At 47.3% G+C, this 21,856-nt stretch overlaps 1 protein-coding gene across 24 annotated transcripts in view; it reads left to right on the forward strand.

Annotated features, from left to right (window-relative positions):
* Nucleotides 1–21,768, forward strand: part of TTLL4 (tubulin tyrosine ligase like 4) — a 43,009-nt gene extending 21,241 nt beyond the window's left edge. For 4 of the 24 annotated variants that reach the window (XR_014830124.1, XR_014830127.1, XR_014830125.1 and 1 more), the window contains 18 exons: nucleotides 3,768–5,352; nucleotides 6,399–6,508; nucleotides 6,863–6,926; nucleotides 12,599–12,720; nucleotides 13,169–13,279; nucleotides 13,628–13,704; nucleotides 14,441–14,632; nucleotides 14,732–14,814; nucleotides 15,047–15,175; nucleotides 16,457–16,579; nucleotides 16,894–16,992; nucleotides 17,361–17,495; nucleotides 17,893–18,030; nucleotides 19,212–19,404; nucleotides 20,004–20,214; nucleotides 20,357–20,427; nucleotides 20,821–20,906; nucleotides 21,236–21,768. Coding sequence is in view for 12 of the 24 variants with exons in the window: in XM_085000446.1 (XP_084856572.1) it covers nucleotides 3,866–5,352; nucleotides 6,399–6,508; nucleotides 6,863–6,926; nucleotides 12,599–12,720; nucleotides 13,169–13,279; nucleotides 13,628–13,704; nucleotides 14,441–14,632; nucleotides 14,732–14,814; nucleotides 15,047–15,175; nucleotides 16,457–16,579; nucleotides 16,894–16,992; nucleotides 17,361–17,495; nucleotides 17,893–18,030; nucleotides 19,302–19,404; nucleotides 20,004–20,214; nucleotides 20,357–20,427; nucleotides 20,821–20,906; nucleotides 21,236–21,494 (3,600 nt within the window). In the remaining 12 variants the exon portion in view is untranslated. Of the gene's footprint in view, nucleotides 1–2,600; nucleotides 2,773–3,767; nucleotides 5,353–6,398; nucleotides 6,509–6,862; nucleotides 6,927–12,598; nucleotides 12,721–13,168; nucleotides 13,280–13,627; nucleotides 13,705–14,440; nucleotides 14,633–14,731; nucleotides 14,815–15,046; nucleotides 15,176–16,456; nucleotides 16,580–16,893; nucleotides 16,993–17,360; nucleotides 17,496–17,892; nucleotides 18,031–18,659; nucleotides 19,405–20,003; nucleotides 20,215–20,356; nucleotides 20,428–20,820; nucleotides 20,907–21,235 lie in introns of all 24 variants that reach the window. The other 20 variants (XM_021076484.2, XM_085000445.1, XM_085000444.1 and 17 more) reach the window with 8 other exon arrangements.
* Nucleotides 21,769–21,856: the final 88 nt, after the last annotated feature.

The raw sequence follows: 21,856 nt of genomic DNA on the forward strand, positions 1-21,856 counted from the left end.
TTTCTTGCCCAGTTGTTTTCAAGGAGCTCTGGTTCCTTGGTTCCTTTTATTGATAAATAGTATTTAGAGACTAGGATCTCTAGGTACTAGGTGAGTAACAATCACTTTTTTAACTCTTTTATCCAGTGTTTTCAGAAATCCCAATCCTCTAGTTATAAAATCTATAAGATGACCCAGGAATTCTAGTTGTGGTGAGTAGAAATGAATCCACCTAGTATCCATGAGGATGCGGGTTCAGACCCTGGCCTTGCTCAGTGGGTTGGGGATCCATTGTTGCCATGAGCTGTGGTGTGTAGGTTGCAGACGTGGCTTGGATCCTGTGTTGTTGTGACTGTGACTGTGGCCAGCAGCTGTAGCACCAATCTGAGCCCTAGCCTGAGAACTTCTACATGCTGTGGGTGCGGCCCTAAAAAGCAAAAAAAGAAGAGGAAGAAGACCCAGAAGCAAGATTCTTCTCTTGCTATGTCCTGAAGCATTTTTTAGTTGTTTTTTTCATATCTAGTCACCCCTATAGCTGAAAAATATAGTTACTGGTAATATATTTCACAGAAGCCCCCAAATGACAAGACAGTTAGGTCTTCTTTTATAAAAAAAAAAAAAAAAAAAAAAAGCATTCCTTGCACTATCTGAAATTTACTGTTGTCTGCTCCATTGTTTTCTGCCCCTTCATTGCAGCTCATGAAAAGGGCCGAAGGGGGACTGTTAGATCATTTGGTGCCAGTAATAATGAGCATGATAATTACCACCCCTTGAATGTTCAGTGTGGGCCATGTATTGTGCTTCCTGTGATTTTTTTTTTTTTTTCCTTTTTTCTTTTCGCTTTTCAGGCCTGCATTTGCAGCAGATGGAATTTCTCAGGCCATGGGTTGAATCAGAGCTGCAGCTGCCAGCCTAAGCCAGAGCCACAGCCATTCCAGGTCTGAGCCTTGTCTACGAGCCACACCACAGCTCATGACAATGCCGGATCCTTAACTCACTGAGTGAGGCCAGGGATCGAACCTGCCTGTTCAGGTTTGTAACCTACTGAGCCATGACAAACTCCCTGAATTTTCTAATTTGACCTCATTGCTGCCTGGTGGGGATTATGGTACTTCCTATTTCATCTCTTCCCAAACTTTGCAGTGATGTGGCTTCAGCTTTGAACTGATTCAGTGTTCATCAGAGCTTTCCTTGGCATGAGTTACTGGTAACTGCTGATGTAGCACGTGTAAGAGCAGTAGTAGTGCCCTGAATACTCTTGGAAAACGTCTCACAAGTAATATGTAGTTGTCCGTTTGTTTGTTGTTTGTTTTTAAAGACCAAACAGTACAGATGCCTATTGAATGTAGGGTTTTTGTGAGGTTAAATGAGGCATTACAAGTATTTGTTAGGCATCCAAACTAGCGTTCATCAGTGCAAAGGTATTTCCACTTTGTTTATGGTACTTTTTCAGTTTATTTCTTAAACAGGATATCGAGGGCCTGACCCTGTTTGGGGGACATTGGCGGGGGGACAACATGCTCCTTGCTCCTAGTCAGATGAGTAGTCCATTTTGAAAGCTCGGTGTCATAGAGACAGTGATGGTGGCGTGCACATCCTTTTTGGACTGGGGAGCCCAGAAAGGCTGCCTGGAGGAGATGGTTGAGCTGTTAATTTTTCAGTCTGATGGAAGAGAAGGAAAGAGCTCTAGGGAGTGACACTTACAAAGACCTGAAGGTCTGCAATAGCAGAATGCACATGAGGAGCCATATGTCGGGTGCTCTTTAGGGAGCAGCAGCCTGAGGTCCCACAGCCTTACCCCTTTTTGCCATCACTGTGATGTGTGTGTTGTGCTGCCTTGGTGGGGGAAGGTGTGGATTCCTGAAAAACAACTGTGTGAGTTCAGGCATGAATCTGCTGAGTGTACATGACTTAGTCTCATGTGCTTGGTTTCATAAAGTCACTGGCAGGATTGGACGCTTGCCTTTGCGTGTGCTTCTCTGCCATAAGTGCACACAGTGTAATTGGTGCCTGCACAGTCTTTCCATAGTTTGGACTTGGTGGAGGTGTGTTTTTTGTTACCTTAATTTGAGGTTACTGGCATCAAATCTGGTTTTAGCCCTCATACTGTTTTTATCCCACTATCATTTTGAAGATTGGCAGTGACTTTTTGTACTTTCCTTGAGAGAGAATCTACTAAGTCAGTCTTTGTAAGAAAAGAGGTTGGGAGTTCCCGTCGTGGCTCAGCGGTTAACAAACCTGACTAGTATCTATGAGGACACGAGTTTGATCCCTGGCCATGCTCGGTGGGCTAAGGTTCCTGAGTTGCTGTGGCTGTGGTGTAGGCCAGCAGCTGAGGCTCTGATTCGACCCCTAGCCTGGGAACTTCCATATGCCGCACCATGGCCCTAAAAAAGAAAGGAAGAAAGAAAGAAAGAAAAGAGGGCGATGTCACGTGGCTTCTGCAGGCTTTTTGTTGGTAGACGACCCCAACAGTTCCTGTAGCTGTAGACAGGAATAAGAACCTTGCTTGGCCATTGTTCTCCTATCAAAATACAAAGTCCCCTCTCTGTTGGTGTTTTTGTCTTAAGTGTAACTTGAACCAAAAAAAAAAAAAAAAAAAAAAAAAAATTCTCTGCCAGTTCCTTCCCTCTAGCTACTGTGAAAACACTTGATGAAGATGCCAGGATTCCAATCTGAATTATCCCAGATGAATGACTTCTTATAGAAGCAGCTTGCTTTTACCCCCTGGATGCTGTCATGAAAGCAGGCCTACCTTTCCTTGCAGAATATTTTGTGAATTTGATTTAGAAAGTAAGTGGTCATGCTGAAAGGACAATTTGGGACCCTTGACCTCAGGCTGGTTCTAAACCTCAGGTTTTGCTTTAAAGGAAAGATTGAATGAGGAAACGGAAGAGACAGGCTTTCCATCCCCGAGATCAGCCCAAACTGAAGCCTGAGATGTGCGGTAAAGCAAGTTTCTCTCCTCTTGTCCTTCTGGCCCCTCCCAGAAGGACAAGTGTTCTACTCCCTAAACTCTCCTGTCCCATTGTGGCTGCTGGAAAGAAAGTCACTTTAAGTAAAAATACTGTTGGTGTCTAATTCCATCTCGTTTCTTCTCTTTCCCACTAACATGTTGGATGGAATTTAAGCCTATAAAGTTGGCAAGACTCTTGAAGAGTTGAAGTCTCTGTTTCAGCTCCAGAGTGAACTCCAGAGGCCAACAGGAGAAACCTCTGCTCTTATCTGGACTTGTCATACTTAACTGTGACAAGCAGACCACAGCAGCAGTGGCGGAGAGTTGGGCAGGGAGCAGTATATGTAAAACATGCTTCTCCTACAGCCTTTGACCCTGCAGAACTGGTTGATGAGGAGGAAGGTATTGGCTGGTTTCTCTGCCACACTCAGCCTTGCCTTACTCCCAGACACACAGACACACCGTTGACAGGTGAGGGAAGGAAGCCACTCATAGAAAGTCATAGGTGATGAGACAGAGAGTGAGTTTTGCTTCGGAGAGAGAGGAAAGAGCTCTCTGAATGAGAGAGTGGGAAACGTGAGCAGATTCATAGTGGTGGCACCTTAGCGTCCCAGTCCTTGCTGGAGTCACCTTTGATTGCATGAGGGCAGCAGGAAGACCACCAAAACCACTCTCAGAATCTAGTGTTCTTCTCTCAGGGCCCCCAGGTGATGACCGAGACTGGTTGCCCAAGAAGTGCTGACGTGGGACTCTTGCTTGCCTGGGGACTGCTGGAGCACTGTATCTTTCCTCTTGGAACTCTAATGTCCCCAATTGTTTCTCTCCCCTTCAGGCTGACGAACTTCAAGGATGCAGCTGCTACTGCTGGAGCCGCTTGGCACCTTTTCTGAGCCGGGCCATGAGGCCGCGTGCCTGTGATATGGGCCCCTCATGGCCTCAGCAAGAACAGAGCACTACAGTATTGGCCTCTGCCGGGGAAACAGCTTTAAGCAGAGCGGTTCCTCGGGCACAGTGCCTACCCCGCCACCGGAGAAACCCTCTGAGGGCAAAGTCTGGGCTCAGGTTCATCAGCAGGTGAAGCCAATCTGGAAGCTGGAGAAGAAGCACGTGGGGACACTTTCATCAGGGTTGGGCCCAGGCCTCCTGGGTGTCCCACCGCAGCCAGCGTATTTCTTTTGCCCCAGCACTTTATGTAGCTCTGGGACCACGGCTGTCATTGCAGGCCACGGCAACTCCTGTTACCTGCGCTCCCTCCCGGACCTGTTCAGCAGCACCCTGCTGTACCGCCGCTCCAACTACAGGCACAAGCCATACCAGCAGCTGGAGTCTTTCTGCTTGCGTTCAGGCCCCTCAGAAAAAAGACCTTTTTCTCTCCCTCAAAAGAGCCTCCCTGTCAGACTCACTGCCAGTAAGGCCTCTTCTTCCAAGGTCTCCCGCATGGCATCATCCTCCACAGATCCATACCTCTCACTGGGAGCGGCCGGGGAAGATCCTTCAGGGAAGAGCCCGGCCTCTGCCGTCTCAGGGAAGATCCCCTCTCCACTCTCCGCTGCTTCCTCTTCCTACAAACCCACGCTAAATAACAACTCCTTCATGCGGCCAAATAGCACTAAAGTGCCTTTATCGCAGACCACAGAGAGCCCGAAGCCAGTATCCTCGCCCAAGATCCAGCTTGTCTCCTGGCATCATTCCGGGGGCACTGGAGACTGTGTGCTCCAACCTGTTGAGCATAAGGTGCCCAAGAGCAGTGGCCCTGTCCTAGGTGATGGCCCTTCCCATAGCACCCTGTCTGCCCCTAGCTCCTTACACACTTCCACCACCAGTGTTGCCTCTCCCCACCACAGCCAGAGTACCTTAGCCATAAGGGCAGAGCCACGTCCCGGTGGCCTGGAAGGTGACTCTGTTTCCCAGACTCTGACTAAGGAGGTTCGGTTCACTGAGGCTGTGAGGAAGTTGACTGCAAGAGGCTTTGAGAAGAAGCCACGGCAAGGTTCCCATTTTGAACAGTCTTATTTCCTGAACCCCAGTTTGCAGTGGGATCTCCTCAACAGGAACAGGCGGTGGGAACCTCCTGCGGCAGGCCAGCAGTTCCCTCAGGAGGATGCTGGAGCAGTCAGTAGGGTCCTCCCTGGAGCCTCAGACACCTTGGAATTGGACAGTACGGTTTTCTGTACCAAACGCATCAGCATTCACCTCCTTGCCTCACAGGCCAATGGGCTCAGCCACAGCTCTGCTTGTGGATCTGCGATTGACTCCCCACCTCTTGGAGAGGATGAAACTCCGGTTTTGCCTTCACCCCCTCAGCCCCTTGGTGTAGCTGAGGTGGCCACCCGCCTCTCATCTATCCATTTGGGAAAACTTGGGAGGGAGGGGCCTAAGGAAGCCAGAGAGCTGGCCTTACCTGCTAGGGATATTGGGTAAGTCGGAGAAAGCTTTTGGTTCATTTAAAGCCGTAGAATGTATACACATTTGGTGATACTGACCCTATATATCTGAAGGTTGATTTTATTTATGTATTATTTTTAATTTAAATTTTTTTTTTCTTGGCCGTGGCATGCAATGGCTTGATGTGGGGGGGGGGGTCTCAGTTCTCAGACTAGGGATTAAACCTGGGCTGCAGTGATGAAAGTGTTGAGTCTTAATCACTAGACCACCAGGGGACCCCAGGTTTTATTTTTTAAATGCCCTAGAATTTTGGTTTTCACTTTAGGGCAGAGGTTGGCAAACTACGCCTTGCAGGCCAACTCCCACCCTCTGCCTGCTTTTGTAAATAAGGTTTTATTGAAGTGCAGTCTTACTCATTTACTACTGTCTATAGCTGCTTTCTTCTTATAATGGTAGGGTTGAGTAGTTGCAACAGACCGAATGGCCCTTAAAACTGAAAATATTTACTATCTGGTCCTTTAGAGGAAGAGTTTCCTAAGCCCTGTTTTAGGTTGTAAGCAGGGGAAAATAAGCATTCCAAACATCATGTGTTGGGGACTGTGATTTCTCTCCTTAATTCCAAACCAAATCAGGTTCTCAGTCTTGCTTATCAGACAGTCTCTTCAGAGTTAGGGCACACACATACTTGGCCTCTTTCTCTTGTGCCTTGTTACTTCTCTGGAACCTTGGTCTACCAGGGCCTTGTTCTGAGGTCCCAGAGAGAGGTCCCAGAAAGAGGTCTATTCCCACATTTATCGATGATGTTTTTTAATGCAAAATTTTATATTTATATGCTGTGAGGGACTTCAAAGAAGATGGAAGGCATAGTGCCTGTCTGCAGAACAGGGGATGTAGGGTTGAGGAACTGGCTAGACCTGTGCTCGGAGGGCAAGAGACATGAGTTGTAAGGCCCAGGCCAGAGACAGCAGCTTGGTGACTGGGCAGGAGACAAACATTAGGAGATGACGCAGGAATGAGACTCTGACTGTGACCTCTCTTACGGAGTTGGCTGGGCTGGGGATGTGATTCTTTCTCATAGTTCAGCTACTGACCTCCAGCTAGACCAGGCTGAGGCTGAAGATCTGGAAGAAGAGCTCATAGATGGTTTGGAAGACTGCTGCAGCCATGAAGAGAATGAAGAGGAGGAGGGTGAGTAGGGGACCTTCTCACCTCCAACTGGGAATCGGTCACCACCGCTACAGAAGGGGGCTAACAGTTGTGTTCCAGATCCTTGACTCACTTTGTCACCCACATTCATCATTTGCCTTGGGGGCTAAGGGCGGCAGTGGCTTTGGGGGGGAGCCTTGTTCTCTAATCGCCATCCCACCAAATCTTGCTTTCCTTCTGCTGCTCTCGAGCTCAGGGAAAGCTGTGCAAGGCACCTGTGGGTGCTTGCAGCTCTACCAAAAGACTAAGCCAAGATGTCTGAGGAAGAGCTGCCTGGGCTTGGTGGTACTGTGTGGCAGCCTCTCCCAGCTGGGACTTCTCTGCTTTTCCCCCCAGGAGACTCAGAGTGCTCCTCTTGCAGTGCCGTCTCCCCCAGCGAATCGGTGGCAGTGATTTCTCGGTGAGTACTGGCTGTGTAGGTTGTTGGTGGATGCCCATTTTCTGTCTCTTTAAGATTACAAAAGAGATTAATTAATGGCCCTGTTAACCCTAACTCATCTTTCCTAAGTTTTTACATTTAGGACTCTAGTTTTCAAACAGAGAGCAATGGAAGTGATCAGAAGTGTATTCATTTTATCAGTTGGGCTTAAAAAACAGTACCTGTTTCTTAGTCTACAGTTTGGTCTTTAGGCTCCAAGAAATTCTTCAAATAAAAACCAAATAATCTCAAGAAATGTTTAGAAAATTAATAACTGTTTGGGGAGTTCCCCTCGTGGCGCAGTGGAAACGAATCTGACTAGGAACCACAAGGTTTTGGGTTTGATCCCTGGCCTTGCTCAGTGGGTTAAGGATCTGGCATTGCCTTGAGCTGTGGTGTAGGTCGCAGACGCAGCTCAGATCTGGCGTTGCTGTGGCTCTGGTGCAGGCCGGCAGCAGTAGCCCCAATTAGACCCCTAGCCTGGGAACCTCCATATGCTGTGGCTATGGTCCTAAAAAGACAAAAAAAAAAAAAAAAAAAAAAAAAAAAGAACATTAATAACTGATTAATGAAGAGACATAATGTTTGAGGTAAATTCTTAGGCTGTCCATGTGAGGGTAAATGCCACCTTACATTATAAATGTGTCCCACTATTGGAAACAGTTCTAAGATAGATATACCACTAATTGGAGCTTTTTGTAGTGCTCTTTTGCTCCCTTCATAGGTTCGTTTTATAGGACTGAAATTGATCTTAGTGATAAGAAATTAAATTTAAAATTCTCTAGCTTACTCCATGTTATTTTATTTTATATATTTTATTTTTTGTCTTTTTGCTGTTTCTTGGGCCGCTCCCGTGGCATATGGAGGTTCCCAGGCTAGGGGTCTAATCAGAGCTGTAGCCACCGCCTACGCCAGGGCCACAGCAACTCGGGGATCCCAGCCGCGTCTCACCACAGCTCACGGCAACACCGGATCCTTAACTCACTGAGCAAGGCCAGGGATCAAACCCGCAACCTCATGGTTCCTAGTCGGATTTGTTAACCACTGAGCCACGACGGGAACTCCACTCTGTGTTATTTTATTGACTGCCCTTGGTGGAGTCTGAGTGATAGCCATCTCTAAATAGGGAACCAAAAAGTCAATCTCTTCATGTAGGCCCTTCTTTGGTAAAACAGTTGGTTGTAGAATGCAGCATAGCTGAGATGGGGAGTCTGGGGAGAGGAAGGAATGCAGAGCTTTGAGGAAATTACTGTAAATGAGGACATGACATTTGTGCTAAAGGTTTTTACAAGATTTTTAGAACTTGCTTAAGCATTATCTAGACCAAGTTAACATTCTTCAATATAATCTTTCTTGTTCGCCTCACCACTTCCAACCTTGTCTCAATATGAGGCTCCATCTTCATTAGTTATTACTAAATATTAAAAAGAACTCTCACAAAGTACTAAACATTAAAGTTCTTTTCTTTTTAAAAATAACTTCTCCTGGAGTTCCCGCTGTGGTGCAGTGGATTAAGAATCTGACCGTAGTGGCTGGGGTTGTTGTGGAGGTATGGGTTAGATTCCTGGCCAGGCACAGGGGATTGAAGAATCGGCATTGCTGTAGTTGTGGCGTAGGTCACAGCTGTGGCTTGGATTCAATCTCTGACCCAGAAACATCCATGTGCTGTGGGTTATAGCCATAAAAATAGCTAGCTAGCTAGCTAGCTAGATAATAGATAGAAAGAAAGAAAAGTAACGTCTGAAAATGTGAAAGAAAAAAAGACACAAAATTTCTGTTCCAATTTTAATTAAAATCTGGCCATATGTGTCATGTGTCAAGGCTTGCCTATCATGTGGAGCACCCCAACTGTGGTTGCTTTTCTTTGTGTCAGCTGTGCCTTGGATGAAGCTAAGAGGAAAAGTTAGCTTCATCTGAGAGTAGTATGGACGAGGCAGGCTGCATCTATGAATGTAATGGTGGCGGCAGCTGTACTGATTTTAGAGTCCCAAACCAGCAAGGAGAGAATTGTCTGGAAAGTCAAGAGACAGAATTGGGACTTTCTGTGAAGACAGATAAATATCCTGTCACAGGTACCCTGAATCTGGTGCCTAAAGTCTGTTACTTTAAGCCTAACCCATTGTTCTTTCAGAACTTCTGGTTGTCTGTATTGGATGTAGACAAGGACACCCACTCTTCATAAGAGAAATGTATTTAACATTTAATTGACTTGGAGGGAGCCCCTTTTCCACACTTAAGGGTGATTGGGGTTTGTCTTAGGCGTACTTCAACACAGCCTTTTATTTAGCCTTTCTGATTTATAAGATAAAATTCACAAAGGGTGTTTGTTAGTTTTTTACTCACTAATTAGTTTAACTTCTACAAAAGGTACAACCTATAGACGCTTAAAACATGATTTTCAAGCAAAACATGAGCTTCATCAGGGTGATGATTTCTAAACCACTTTGCATTTCAACTAAAATCAGAAAGACTTTTGGATCACTAAAATTTTATTTTTTCCCAATTATTTATTAGAGTAAATTTGGCAATCACAGAAAAATCATTGAAAACACTACCTCTGTTTCTCCGTCCAGTAGTAGTTTATTACATTTCCTGTTCCATGTTCTTTTTCTAAGATTTGTGTAAATTTAGAGATGGCAGTCATCAAGTCCAGCCCCTTTTCTTCAGATATGAAAACTGAGGACCAGAGAAGTTAAGTAACTATTTGCAAAGTCAAGGTTTCCAGCACTGCTAGACCAGAAGCCAGACCTCTTGAGGTTAAGTTTAGTACTCTTGAGAGGCAGTTAAAGATTTTCTTTTTTTTTAATTAAACTTTTGATATTGATACAATTGTAGATTTACATGTAGTTGTAAGAAATAATACAGAGATCCCCTGAATTCTTTACTCAGTTTCACCCTGTGATAACATCTTGCAAAACTATGGTACAATATAGTATAACCAAGACATCAGTGAAGATACAAACATTTATGTCTCTACAAGAATTCCTCCTGTTGCCCTCATAGCCACACCTGATTCCTTCCTACTCCCATCCCCCTCTTAACCCCTGGCAACCAGTAGTTTTGTTCCAAGGATGTTTTACAAATGGAGTGATAGCAATTTGTAACCTTGGGGGATTGGCCTTTTTTTTTTTTTTTTTTCCCCACTGTACAGCAAGGGGATCAAGTTATCCTTACATATGTGTACATTACATTTACATTTTTCCCCCCACCCTTTGTTCTGTTGCAACATGAGTATCTAGACATAGTTCTCAATGCTACTCAGCAGGATCTCCTTGTAAATCTATTCTAAATTGTGTCTGATAACCCCAAGCTCCCGATCCCTCCCACTCCCTCCCTCTCCCATCAGGCAGCCACAAGTCTATTTTCCAAGTCCCTGATTTTCTTTTCTGAGGAGATGTTCATTTGTGCTGGATATTAGATTTCAGTTATAAGTGATATCATATGGTGTTTGTCTCTGTCTTCCTGGCTCATTTCACTCAAAATGAGATTCTCTAGTTCCATCCATGTTGCTGCAAATGGCATTATGTCATTCTTTTTTATGGCTGAGTAGTATTCCATTGTGTATATATACCACATCTTCCGAATCCAATCATCTGTCGATGGACATTTGGGTTGTTTCCATGTCCTGGCTATTGTGAATAGTGCTGCAATGAACATGCGGGTGCATGTGTCTCCTTTGAGTAGACTTTTGTCCGGATATGTGGGATTGGCTTTTTTTACTCACCTTATTCTCTACGCATTCATCCAGGTTGTTGCACGTATCCATAGTTTAATCCTTTATATTGCTGAGTAGTGGTCCATAGCATAGTAGACCATCATTTGTTTAACCAGTCATCTGCTGGAAGATAATTTGTTTGTTTCCAGTTTATGAATAAAGCTGCTCTAGACCCATTGTGTACAGATTTTTGTGTGAACCTGAGTCTTCATCTCCCTGAGATAAATGCCCAGGAGTGCAACTGCTGGGTTGTATGGTAATTGCATGTTTAGCTTTTTAAGAAACTGCCAAAACCATTTTCGAGAGTGGCTGTGCCATTTTACATTCCTGTCTTGTTTTTGTTTTGAAATCTTAACTCATTCTCTTAAATTCTTACACTCAATAAATGAAAAGCCTTTTAAAGTAAAATATTTTGGAAATGAGGAATAGATTTGAATTAATTGGATTTCTGTAATTAGGAATTAATATTTAACTTGACCCAATAAAATTCATTAAAAATCTCTAAGGTTTAAAACACTGGACGTAGTTCCCATTGTGACTCAGTGGGTTAAGAACCTGACTAGTATCCACAAGGATGTGGGTTCAATCCCTGGCCTCACTCAGTGGGTTAAGGATCTGGCATTGTTGAAAGCTGTGATGTCGGTTGAAGACACGGCTCAGATCTGGCGTGCCTGTGGCTGTGGCTGTGCCTATGCCGGCAGCTGCAGCTCCAATTCAACCCCTAGCCTGGGAACTTCCATATGTCACAGGTGTGGCCCTAAAAATTTTTTAAATTAAAAAACGAAAGAACACTGGAGTGTTTTACATACAGTGCGTATTTCTGTTGTGCTAAAGAATAAGAGGTAGAATGCTTCTTTATAAGCTAAAAATCTTAATGATAACTAAGTAGTATTTGTGGATCACATCAGCTTAATATATTCTCTCCATTTTCAGTGCTATTTAAAGAAATGGTCTGGGTCTGTCAGCTTGTCCCCAAAAGAGAGTTGAGGTTTTCACTGTTTTGAGACTCCTTGAGCTAGCCTTGACCAAGACATTGTTGGAGTAACAGCAGGGACCCCATGGCCCACTGCCCCAGATTCTCAGACCTGCATTACCACATTGATACATAAAAGTCTGATGTCAAAGAGTTCCTGTTGTGACTCAGTGGGTTAAGAACCTGACATAGTGTCTGTGAGGATGCAGGTTCAATCCATGGCCTCACCTAGTGAGTTAAGGATCCGGTGTTCCTATAAGCTGTGGTGTAAGTCACAGATGTGGTTTGGATTCAGTGCTGCTGTGGTTTGGAGTAGTCCAGCAGCTGCGGCTCTAATTTGACCCCTACCTAGCCTGGAAACTTCCATATGCCTCAGGTGCAGCCGTTAAAAAGAGAAAGAAAAAGAACTACTGTCACAAATCATTTTCAAAATAGAGCATTAATCTGTATATCTCAATAAACTTTATAAAAGGAAGTGTCACTACTTCTTTTCTTTCTGTTGCTTTTTTTCACTTTTTCTTTTTAAAAATCTCTGTACCTCTTCTCCTCCTCCTATATCTTTTCTGCCTTTTCAGTTATCCATGTTATTCTTTTTCTCTCCTCATTTATTTCTTTTTGTCTTAGTGTAGCATATTTTTCTACTAGTATCCACTCAAACTCATTACCTATTCTCAGAACCACTCTTTTCAGGGACCTCCCCAGCTATGGCTTGTCGCAGGAAATTTTGGAGTTGTATTGTAGAAGGAAGTATTGGAAAACTTTGTCTTTAGGTGACATCTTATGGTGTGGCTGCATGTAGGTTAGCCCTAGCACCTTACAGATTAATATTTACAAAAATTTTTGAGCACTTGCCTTTGTAGAGTCACAGTTTAAAAGATAGCACCCCGAGAGAAATGACATGTAACTGTAACAGCACTTGGGGCTGCGGCTTTCCCTTTTCTACCATGTGTCTGTTTTTCATCTTAGGAACTGCATGGAGATTATGACCAAACCCCTTTCCAATGAGAAAGTTGTCCGACCAGCCCTCATCTACAGTCTCTTTCCCAACGTGCCCCCTACCATCTATTTTGGCACTCGGGATGAGAGAGGTAAATCTGGCCAAGTGTCAGCCCAGAAGAGCCTCCAGGAGAAGGATGCCAGCAAAGTTGGGAGGGGGCAGCAGTAGGACGGAAGGGGCTTTCCAGAATGACCGTACTGGGGCTTGGTTCCCTGCCTGGCTCATCAGACAAGATGGGGGATCTCTACCTCGTCCATGCTTTAGGTGACCCTCTCAGCCCCACAGTCTCACTCTTCTTTCTTGCCCTCTGACCTTGCCTCTTTCCCCTCTCAACCTCCTCTTCTCTCTGTATTCCTCATTCCTGTGCCTCCTCCCTTCTTCCCCAAAATGTACTCCTTTGAATCTGATCTGGAACAATACGTAGGGACTTGTCTACCCTGGGAAAGTTGAGCAACAGTGCCAAATTTTTCCTCTTCTCACCGTGACTCTCCTGCTCTTCTCCACACCCTCCCTCCCCTCGCCTCCCCACTTTCCCCCAGTGGAGAAACTTCCCTGGGAGCAGAGGAAGCTGCTCCGCTGGAAGATGAGCACGGTGACCCCCAACATTGTCAAGCAGACCATCGGACGATCCCACTTCAAGATCAGCAAGAGTAAGTTACTTGCCTTACTGCGAGTCTGTCCCCGGCCCCAACAGATAGGCTTTGGACAAGAGGAGAGCCCTAGATACCTCCTGTGCTGTAGGGACCCTGACCTGACATTTCCAACTTCATAGGAAGGTATATTTCTGAAATCCCTCTGGGCCAGAGCCTACTGAAAATTGGAAGACAGAGAGCCATTGTTTTAGCAGGCCTCGAGTAGGACAGCTCCATGGCAACTCTTGGGAAACTGGAGCTGGGAGCTATGCCCAGGCCCAGTGGTATTTCTGGGGCCCCTGAGCCTCTCTTTGTTCCAGGGACTGAGCTGCTAGCAGGACTGACTTCCTGATCTGCCTTCTATAGGGAATGATGACTGGCTGGGCTGCTGGGGTCACCATATGAAGTCTCCTAGTTTCCGATCCATTCAGGAGCATCAGAAGGTAGGGCCTCTTTCTGAGCTGCTTTTTCCCTGGACTTTGGACTGCGCAGAAGGAGGTTGGTAGGGGAGGAGGAGACTGATCACCGAGAAGCCAGGAAGGCTCATAGAGAAGTGGAGGAGGTATAGGAGCAGGTACAGTGTGAGCCCCCAGCAGATCATGAGCATATAGTAGTTCAACTGCAGTGTTTGGGACAGTTGCAGCCTCTAAAAGACACTTTTTCCTCTAATGTGTCTTGAGATGCAGTGTCTGTTTCCAGTTTATCATGTTTCTCCTATAACCACTGTGCCTTGCCTCCATTCCTCCGTGCTGAATATTTGTAAAGAGGACTCTGGTCTCACGTTGGAATGAATGGTCCCTTGTCCCTAGGAGAGCCAGCTGCTTTCCTGTCTTGGTCCTATAGTCAGGGGAAAAAACCTTAACAGCTTTTTCTCCATTCTTAAAGTGAATATTATGTCTGTCTTAATTACTAGTTTATGTCGTGAACTATTGACTCTTAAAGGGCACTATATTTTGTTTTGTTTTGTCATATTTTGTTATGTTTTGTTTGTGGTTTAATAGTTCTTCTGGTGAGTGCTCCGCAGTTGAATATTTAGGGACCTTTCGTGGTGATAATCAGGTGGATGGGAGCTTAGAATGTTGCTAGGGAAGGTGGACTGGTGCACTGAGTCTTGCTGTCTTCCTTGGGTCTCACCTGGGCCCTCTCTCTCCCTGCTCCCCCGCTGTGTCCCTTCTGTAGCTAAACCACTTCCCAGGTTCCTTCCAGATTGGGCGAAAGGACCGCCTGTGGCGGAATCTGTCCCGCATGCAGAGCCGCTTTGGCAAGAAGGAGTTCAGTTTCTTCCCCCAGTCCTTCATCCTGCCCCAGGACGCCAAGCTCCTGCGCAAAGCCTGGGAGAGCGGCAGCCGCCAAAAGTGGATTGTTAAACCAGTGAGTGGGTCACGGTGGGCGGCAGGCCAGGGCCTGAGAGTGGGGACACCGGAGTCTGGGGCAGGGTACCCATCTCCTCTCCTCTCCACTGACTTCTAGCCAGCATCCGCTCGAGGCATTGGCATCCAGGTCATTCACAAGTGGAGTCAGCTCCCCAAGAGAAGGCCCCTTCTGGTGCAGAGGTGAGCCTGTCTCCAGCTCAGAGCCCACTCACCGTCTTCCCATCTCATCTTAGCCTGGAGGTCCCCTTTCCACGCTGTTCTTTTGTCCTTTGTCCTCCCAGGCAAAGACCTTCCTCAGCCAACCGTTTAGAGGTCTTTATCCTGGGAACTGCTAGCTGGCTTTTGCCATGGCTCAGTTACCCACCGAGCCCTGTCATCTACCTTGTCCCTGAAGCCGCCTTTTCCTGTGTAGGTATCTGCACAAACCCTACCTCATCAGTGGCAGCAAGTTTGATCTGCGAATCTATGTTTACGTCACCTCCTACGATCCTCTACGGATTTACCTCTTTTCAGATGGACTCGTCCGCTTTGCCAGTTGCAAGTACGTGGTAGGGGTGAGGCCTCACTCTGACAGCTTAGGGGACTTGCTTTTCCAAGGGAGAGGAGTGGGAGGACACCAAACAGGAAGATCACCAATGTTTTGGTAGTTTTCCTTAGCAAAGGAGAAGGTGGGTGCCTTTGGGAAAACCTTGTCTTCCTTTTCTCCTGTGTGTCTCCTTTACTTTCACATTTAACATTCACATCTACCACTTCTGGTCACCGAATGTGTGGGTTTTCTTCCCCCACACGAAGCAGTTCTACTCAACACCAGGTGGGTGTCTTACAATTTAACTCAATTCCGACACGTTCTACCTGGAAGTAGCATCAGATCCACTGCCTGCGCCTCTGACCAATTGGCTATAAATCATAGGTTCCCACAATCCCTTCCTTGGGGCCTGGGGCCGGGGTTAGGGGTTAACAGTTTGATTAATTTGCTAGAGCAGCTCACAGGGCTCAGGAAAACAGTTTACTTGTGCTTACTGATTTATGGAAAAAGGATTTGATAAAGGATGCAGAAGAGCCAAATGCAAGAGATGCACAGGGCAAGGTTTGTGGGAAGAGGCGCAGAGCGCCCATGACCTCTGTGGACGGGCCACTGTCCCAGCACCTCCACAGGTTTACCCCCTGGAAGCTTTCTGAATGTACTTTGGGGATGTTTATGGAGGCTTCTTCACTTAGGCATCAGCTCCATTTTCATCCCTGCTCCCTTCTTAAGAGAATCGGGATGGAGGGGAGCTGGAAATTCCAAGTGGCTAATCATGACTGGGTCTTTCCTGTGACTGGCCCTCATCCAGGAGCCATCCAGGGGCTCACAGTGTTAGCTCCTTAGAACAAAAGATGCTTCTATACCCTAAATTACAGGTTTGGGGAGGTCTATGTCAGGGACTGGAGTCAAAGACCAAATCTGAGAACAAAGGTGCTCCTTGTATTCTTATCACTCAGGAATTTACAGAGGTTTTAGGATCTCTGTGTTGGGGACATATACACACACACACACACATTTTCTTAGTATAAATCACACTATTATGGCGAAATGGGAAGTAGAGAGGTTCTGTACTTCACTAAATAGGAAGGGTCTTCCTGCAGGACTGAGATGTGATAAATTAGGAGAGGAGTTTAGCCGTGGTGTTCTAGAAACCATACCAGCAGACGTACTTCTCAGACCCTTGTGCATCTGAAAAGGTCTGTCCACTTGTCCTTTACCTCCTCAGGTTTGGGAAAGTGTTTGGACTGTTATCCACCTGCTCTCCCCATCTTACCTTCGCCTTTATTCCCACTTCAGGTATTCCCCTTCCATGAAGAGCCTTGGCAACAAGTTCATGCACCTGACCAACTATAGTGTCAATAAAAAGAATGCTGAGTACCAGGCCAATGAAGATGAAACAGCCTGCCAGGGCCACAAATGGTACCTAGACAGTGTCCCCGTCAGGTGGAGGCCTAGAGGAGCGCAGGGTTATGGGATTTGGGAAGGGTTTAGGGTGGGGTGGCCGTGAGGGAAGGATTAGCATAAGACCCAAAGAGTATATAAACACTTGGCCATTTGGATGCAAGATGGTCTCTTTGCATCCAAGCTCATCTCTGTCTTAATTCAAAACATCAAAAGAAAAAAAGAAATGAAGAAAATACCTTTGGACCTCTCATTCCCTTTTCTTTCCCTTCTTCTTCACTCATTCATAGACTGTAACCCTAAATACTCCCTCCTCCTCCCCTGCCTCCCAGGGCACTGAAGGCTTTGTGGAGCTACCTGAGCCAGAAGGGAGTCAACAGTGATGCCATCTGGGAGAAGATAAAGGATGTTGTTGTCAAAACCATCATCTCGTGAGTCACACTGCCATGCTGGGTGTGGGGCCTGCCGCTGGAACCCTCCCCCCCCACCCCCCACCTCCGCCGCCTTTTGCTCGTGGGCCTCCACACCACTGTGCTCCAGCTGCATTTACATTTCTGAGAAAAGAGTTTAGGAAGGAGTGGATAGGCTTAATTCTGTTCATAGTTTAGGAAGGAGTGGATAGGCTTAAATTCTGTTCTTCCACTGAACTTCATCCCAAGGAGCTGGATCCAGATCACAGATATCTCTTTGAGACCTTCTTTTCCTGGGTTCCCATCTCTGAGCCACTCCATTGGCAGGGCAGCTCTAGGTAGGGTCTTTGGGAGTTGCTGAGCTGAATACCTTCTCTTCTTGTGACCAGATCAGAACCCTATGTGACCAGCCTGCTGAAGATGTATGTGCGGCGGCCCTACAGCTGCCACGAGCTCTTTGGTTTTGACATCATGCTGGATGAGAACCTCAAGCCCTGGGTGCTGGAAGTTAACATCTCCCCAAGGTAGGTGGTATTCTCAGGGCTCTCCCAGTAGTAGAACCCTTTCTGTAGCCTCATAATCCTGTTTCCATTCCAGTCCCTCTGGCTTTGGGAAGACCTTTCCTTCACTGGAATGTATGTTTCCCTTCATGGTCTGTTTACCCACGCCCTTATTCTTTGCCATTATCTCAAGGTTCTCTGAGATTGGAGAGAGATTGTTAAAAATTACTCTTTTAAACTTGAGACCTACTGCATGCTTTCCCCCTAGCAAACCAAGGTCATGGGCAGGAACCACTCTGAGTGAGGTTATTCATGATCTGTGGGGCAAGAAGACCCCCATGATGGTGCTCATGAATTTGGACATGTGGTTGGAAACAGTTTGGAGTCTGCTTTTACCATTCTTTATATCCTTTCCCTGAAGCCTCCACTCCAGCTCTCCACTGGACATCAGCATCAAAGGCCAGATGATCCGTGACCTTCTGAACCTGGCGGGCTTTGTTCTGCCCCATGCAGAGGATATCATTTCCAGCTCCAGCAGCTCCAGCAGCTGTACCACCAGGTCAGCCTCCTTGCTTGTCTGCAGCTTGGCTGGCAGCATGAGCAGCCCCATCACGATTCTGGGAGGGGTGGTGTCTGAACACCCCTTCCTGCAGTCTGCCCAGCACCACTGCCATGTCAGTGCCCCTAAAAGCATCTTCAGTGAATTGCCTCCTTGCCCAAGAATCCCCACACGGCCTGGGGAATCAGCTTTAAATTCGTCTAGCAGACATTCGAGGCCGCAGCCTTCTTTCCCCAGACGCCCCTCCTTCCTTTCCTACTCTTCCCCAGCTCCTGTGCTTTGACAGACTGGATCTCACATAGAACCTCAAAGTCGGAAGCACTTTAAGGATCTGTTCGTCTAGTCTGCTCTCCGAAATGTTTGCTTCTTATTGTTATCCTGTCGTGTCCCCTCCACTGTTCATGGGGTTTCTCCCTCTGGAATTCCACTTAGCCAAGCCTCCCTATTGCAAGCTTACCCATCCACCAAAGCCTAGCTGAAGGCAGCATCTTCATGAAACCAGCTCAGTATGGGCTCTCTCCTCCACACACTCCCCAAGCAGTTGGAACCACTCTTGAGGAAAGGGTGCTGATATTTAGTGGGTATCTGCTGTGTGTGTGAAAAAAGACGCCTGTAATTTATCCCCACAGCGGCCCCATGAAGTTGGTCTTAGTATCCTCAGTTTACAGATGAAACTGAAAATCACTGGGATTGAGTAGCCCATCCAAGGTCATTCAGCCACAGAGTTGTAGAGCTGGACTTCAAATCCCAATTTGTTGGTAACCAAACCTGCTTTCTCCATCATAACTAGTAGACTTGGATTTGGCTCTGTGCTGTGGTTCTTTGTCATTTGACACCTGCCGTCCTGTGAGCTGCTTGGAGGCCCTCTTGCATCTCTCTCGGTGGTAATTGTAGTAACGTGGATGAGGACGCCGAGGTGCAGGGAGGTCAGGGAATTTGTCCAGGAGCCCATAGCCAGTAGGGCCAAGCTGGATATTTAGTAAGTGTTCACTAACTTAGAGTAAACTGAAGTATACATGGTCTCTTGTACCATTTAAATACAACTTAAGGGGTTTGTACGCTTTGAGTTCTTCCATGGTATTTGATCTTTAACTCTCAGACCGGTCACTCAAGTGCGGTGCATGGCCATCTCATCTAGTCAAGTAACATCTGTGCGTGCTTCTTTGTCTTCTCTTGAGAAGGGCGTCTTCAGGTGGGACCCTCTCTCCACGCGTCTACAGGATGTGAACCTGCTGACCTTCCCTTTGCCCTCCCTCCCACCCCTGCCTTAGCCTGCCCAGCTCCCCCAGGGATGGATGTCGAATGGCCCCGGAATACTTCACTGCACAGAAGATGAAGAAAGCCTATTACCTGACCCAGAAAATTCCTGATCAGGTAAGAGATAGCCTTCACCCCAGTGCCAGCAGAAGGCTTCCCTAGTCAAACCTGTGGGGCCCCAAAGCAACCAGTTTTCTTCCCTCTGGGGCACAGCTTCCTGTGTCCCCTGGTGTGCAGGGATTTGTCGGCATGCATGTCATTCCACAAGAGAGGGGACGACCTCTATCCCGTGTTCAACCACCACTGCTCTTAGCAAAACGCTATACAGCCCACCCTTCTTGTAGAGCTGCAGACTCTGGGTTTCTTTCCCTGAGGGGCGCTGAGCCCCTGGAAGGCCTGACTTTCTCAGGCCAGATGAGGAAGCCAGATGGAAGGCTGACAGCCATGAGGCTGGGGCCAAATCTCAGTTGCTGGGTTTTTTATCCAGCAAATTACTTCACCTCTGTGGCCTCTGGCTCCCCTCTCCCTGGCTAAGCTCTGTAGCTTTGGGAACAAATGAGGTCCAGAGCTGGCCCACCAGGCTGCCTTAGGTGGTCCTTTGAGAGACCTGGAGCCTTAGGACTACAGAGCTGTACTCTCCATCCCCCAGCGTCTGGATTCTCTGTTACTGCCTTAACACTCTGTCACACCCTCTTCCTCCCTGTTCCTGGCCTTAGGACTTCTATGCATCTGTACTAGATGTCCTGACACCAGACGATGTTCGGGTTCTGGTTGAGATGGAGGATGAGTTTTCTCGCCGAGGTCAATTTGAACGAATTTTTCCTTCTCGAATCTCTTCTCGCTATCTCCGCTTTTTTGAGCAGCCAAGATATTTCAACATTCTCACCACCCAGTGGGAACAGAAGTACCATGGCAACAAGCTCAAAGGTGATGTGTCCTCTCGGCCCACAGGAGGCCATGTGTATGAGAGATTAAATCCCAGTAGACCAAGAGATGGGCCTCTGTGGCAAGAAGCTTAGGCCAGTGGATTCCACCTTCTTAAGTGCCACCCTTGTCAATCTTGTCCTAGGAGTAGATTTGCTTCGGAGTTGGTGCTACAAAGGGTTCCACACAGGAGCCATCTCTGATTCTGCTCCAGTGGTGAGTGATGCCACTGGGAGGCAGGGGGACGGCTCTTCCCCAGGCCCCTCCCTCTTCCACCTTAAGAGTGCAGCTTGGACTGGGGGAAGGTCCAGACCCTCTCACTTCTTCCCAAGGTCCTGCAGGCCTCTGCGTCTCATGACTCTTCCCTTTCAAGAGAATAATTGCCTCCAGGAGTCCCTGGATGGCTTTCTTTCTAGCATCAAAAGTGCTTGGTAGCCTCAACTTGTGGTCTGAATCAGGAGAGAACCGAGACTTTTCTCCATCTGGGTCCACGCCCACAGGGGTGGGAAGGGAAGCCCTTTGCTTACTCAGAGGTAGAGTCCCGAGACCGAAACACTCTCCCCTGACCTCTCCCTGGCCCTTTCGGCCTCATTGCTTCTTTGCCTTTAGTGGTCTCTTCCGACATCAATCCTGACTGTCCCAAAGGGTGATGTGATACTCAGTGGTTTCTCCAAGTCAGAGATGGGCAAGCTGGGGTGAGTCCTTCCTGGGCAAGGGAAGGGTGTTGGGTGTGAAATCAGGGAGTTCTCGTCCTTCCTCTATTCCCAGATTATGATAAGATGGGTGTTCTGCAGTTGGGGGATGGTGGGAATATCAGAATATGCAGCCACATTGTCCTCTTTCTGGTGGCTCTTGGTAAACCCAGGAGAGCTGAGCTGGAGCACAGACTCATCTGCAGAAGCAGCCACTTGCAGCTGTGCTGAAATGGAAGTTGTGAAGGCCTAGTCCAGACTCTGAATGGCCTGGGTCAAAGGCTCAGCGACACAGGGTCTCAGGCATTTCTTTCCCCACTTGTTCCCTGTAGGAAGCATGGCTCCTCCAAGGGAAGCATACCACTCTCTGAAGATGGGGCTGTGCCCAAGCTCAAGAAGACTCAAGCTAGCCTTCCCCCTTTCCCCAGGAAGCCCAGTTCCTCAAAGGACAGTGAAGACACCAGCAAAGAGCCCAGCCTCTCCACCCAGATGTTACCTGTGATCAAGTACTCTGGGCAGACTTCGAGACTCTCTGCTTCCCCCTCCACCCAGTCAACTGGTGACTCCCTCCTGGCTGCTGTGAGCCCATGACTGGCCTCTTTCCACTAGCCCCTGCCCAGGCGCACCAGCGTCAGCTACCTCATGGGAACCGGCCGGCCGGCAAGCCTGAGCCCCCACCCCCTCCACCTTGCCCCTCCTCAGAGTATTTTTTGAAGCAGTTGAATTGTAGGAATGGGTATCTGGTGGGCGGAAGGGTGGTGGGGGACTGGGAGAAGGTGAGGAAGGCTCACTGACTGGCACCTTCCATCTCAGCAGAGAAGCCAATGATGGCTACTCAGCCTTATAAAGCAGGGTTTGGTTTCTACCTTCAGAGACCCATGTGTGGTTTGTTTTAGGCCTTGGGGCAGTGACTGAATTATGTATAGCTGAAGAGGAGAAAACATACTGAACAT

Source organism: Sus scrofa, chromosome 15 (assembly GCF_054392235.1).
Source record: "Sus scrofa isolate SSC_HxYL_T2T_F1_AM1 chromosome 15, Sscrofa_HxYL_maternal_Yorkshire_Landrace_v2.0, whole genome shotgun sequence".
NCBI classification, from domain to species: domain Eukaryota; kingdom Metazoa; phylum Chordata; class Mammalia; order Artiodactyla; family Suidae; genus Sus; species Sus scrofa.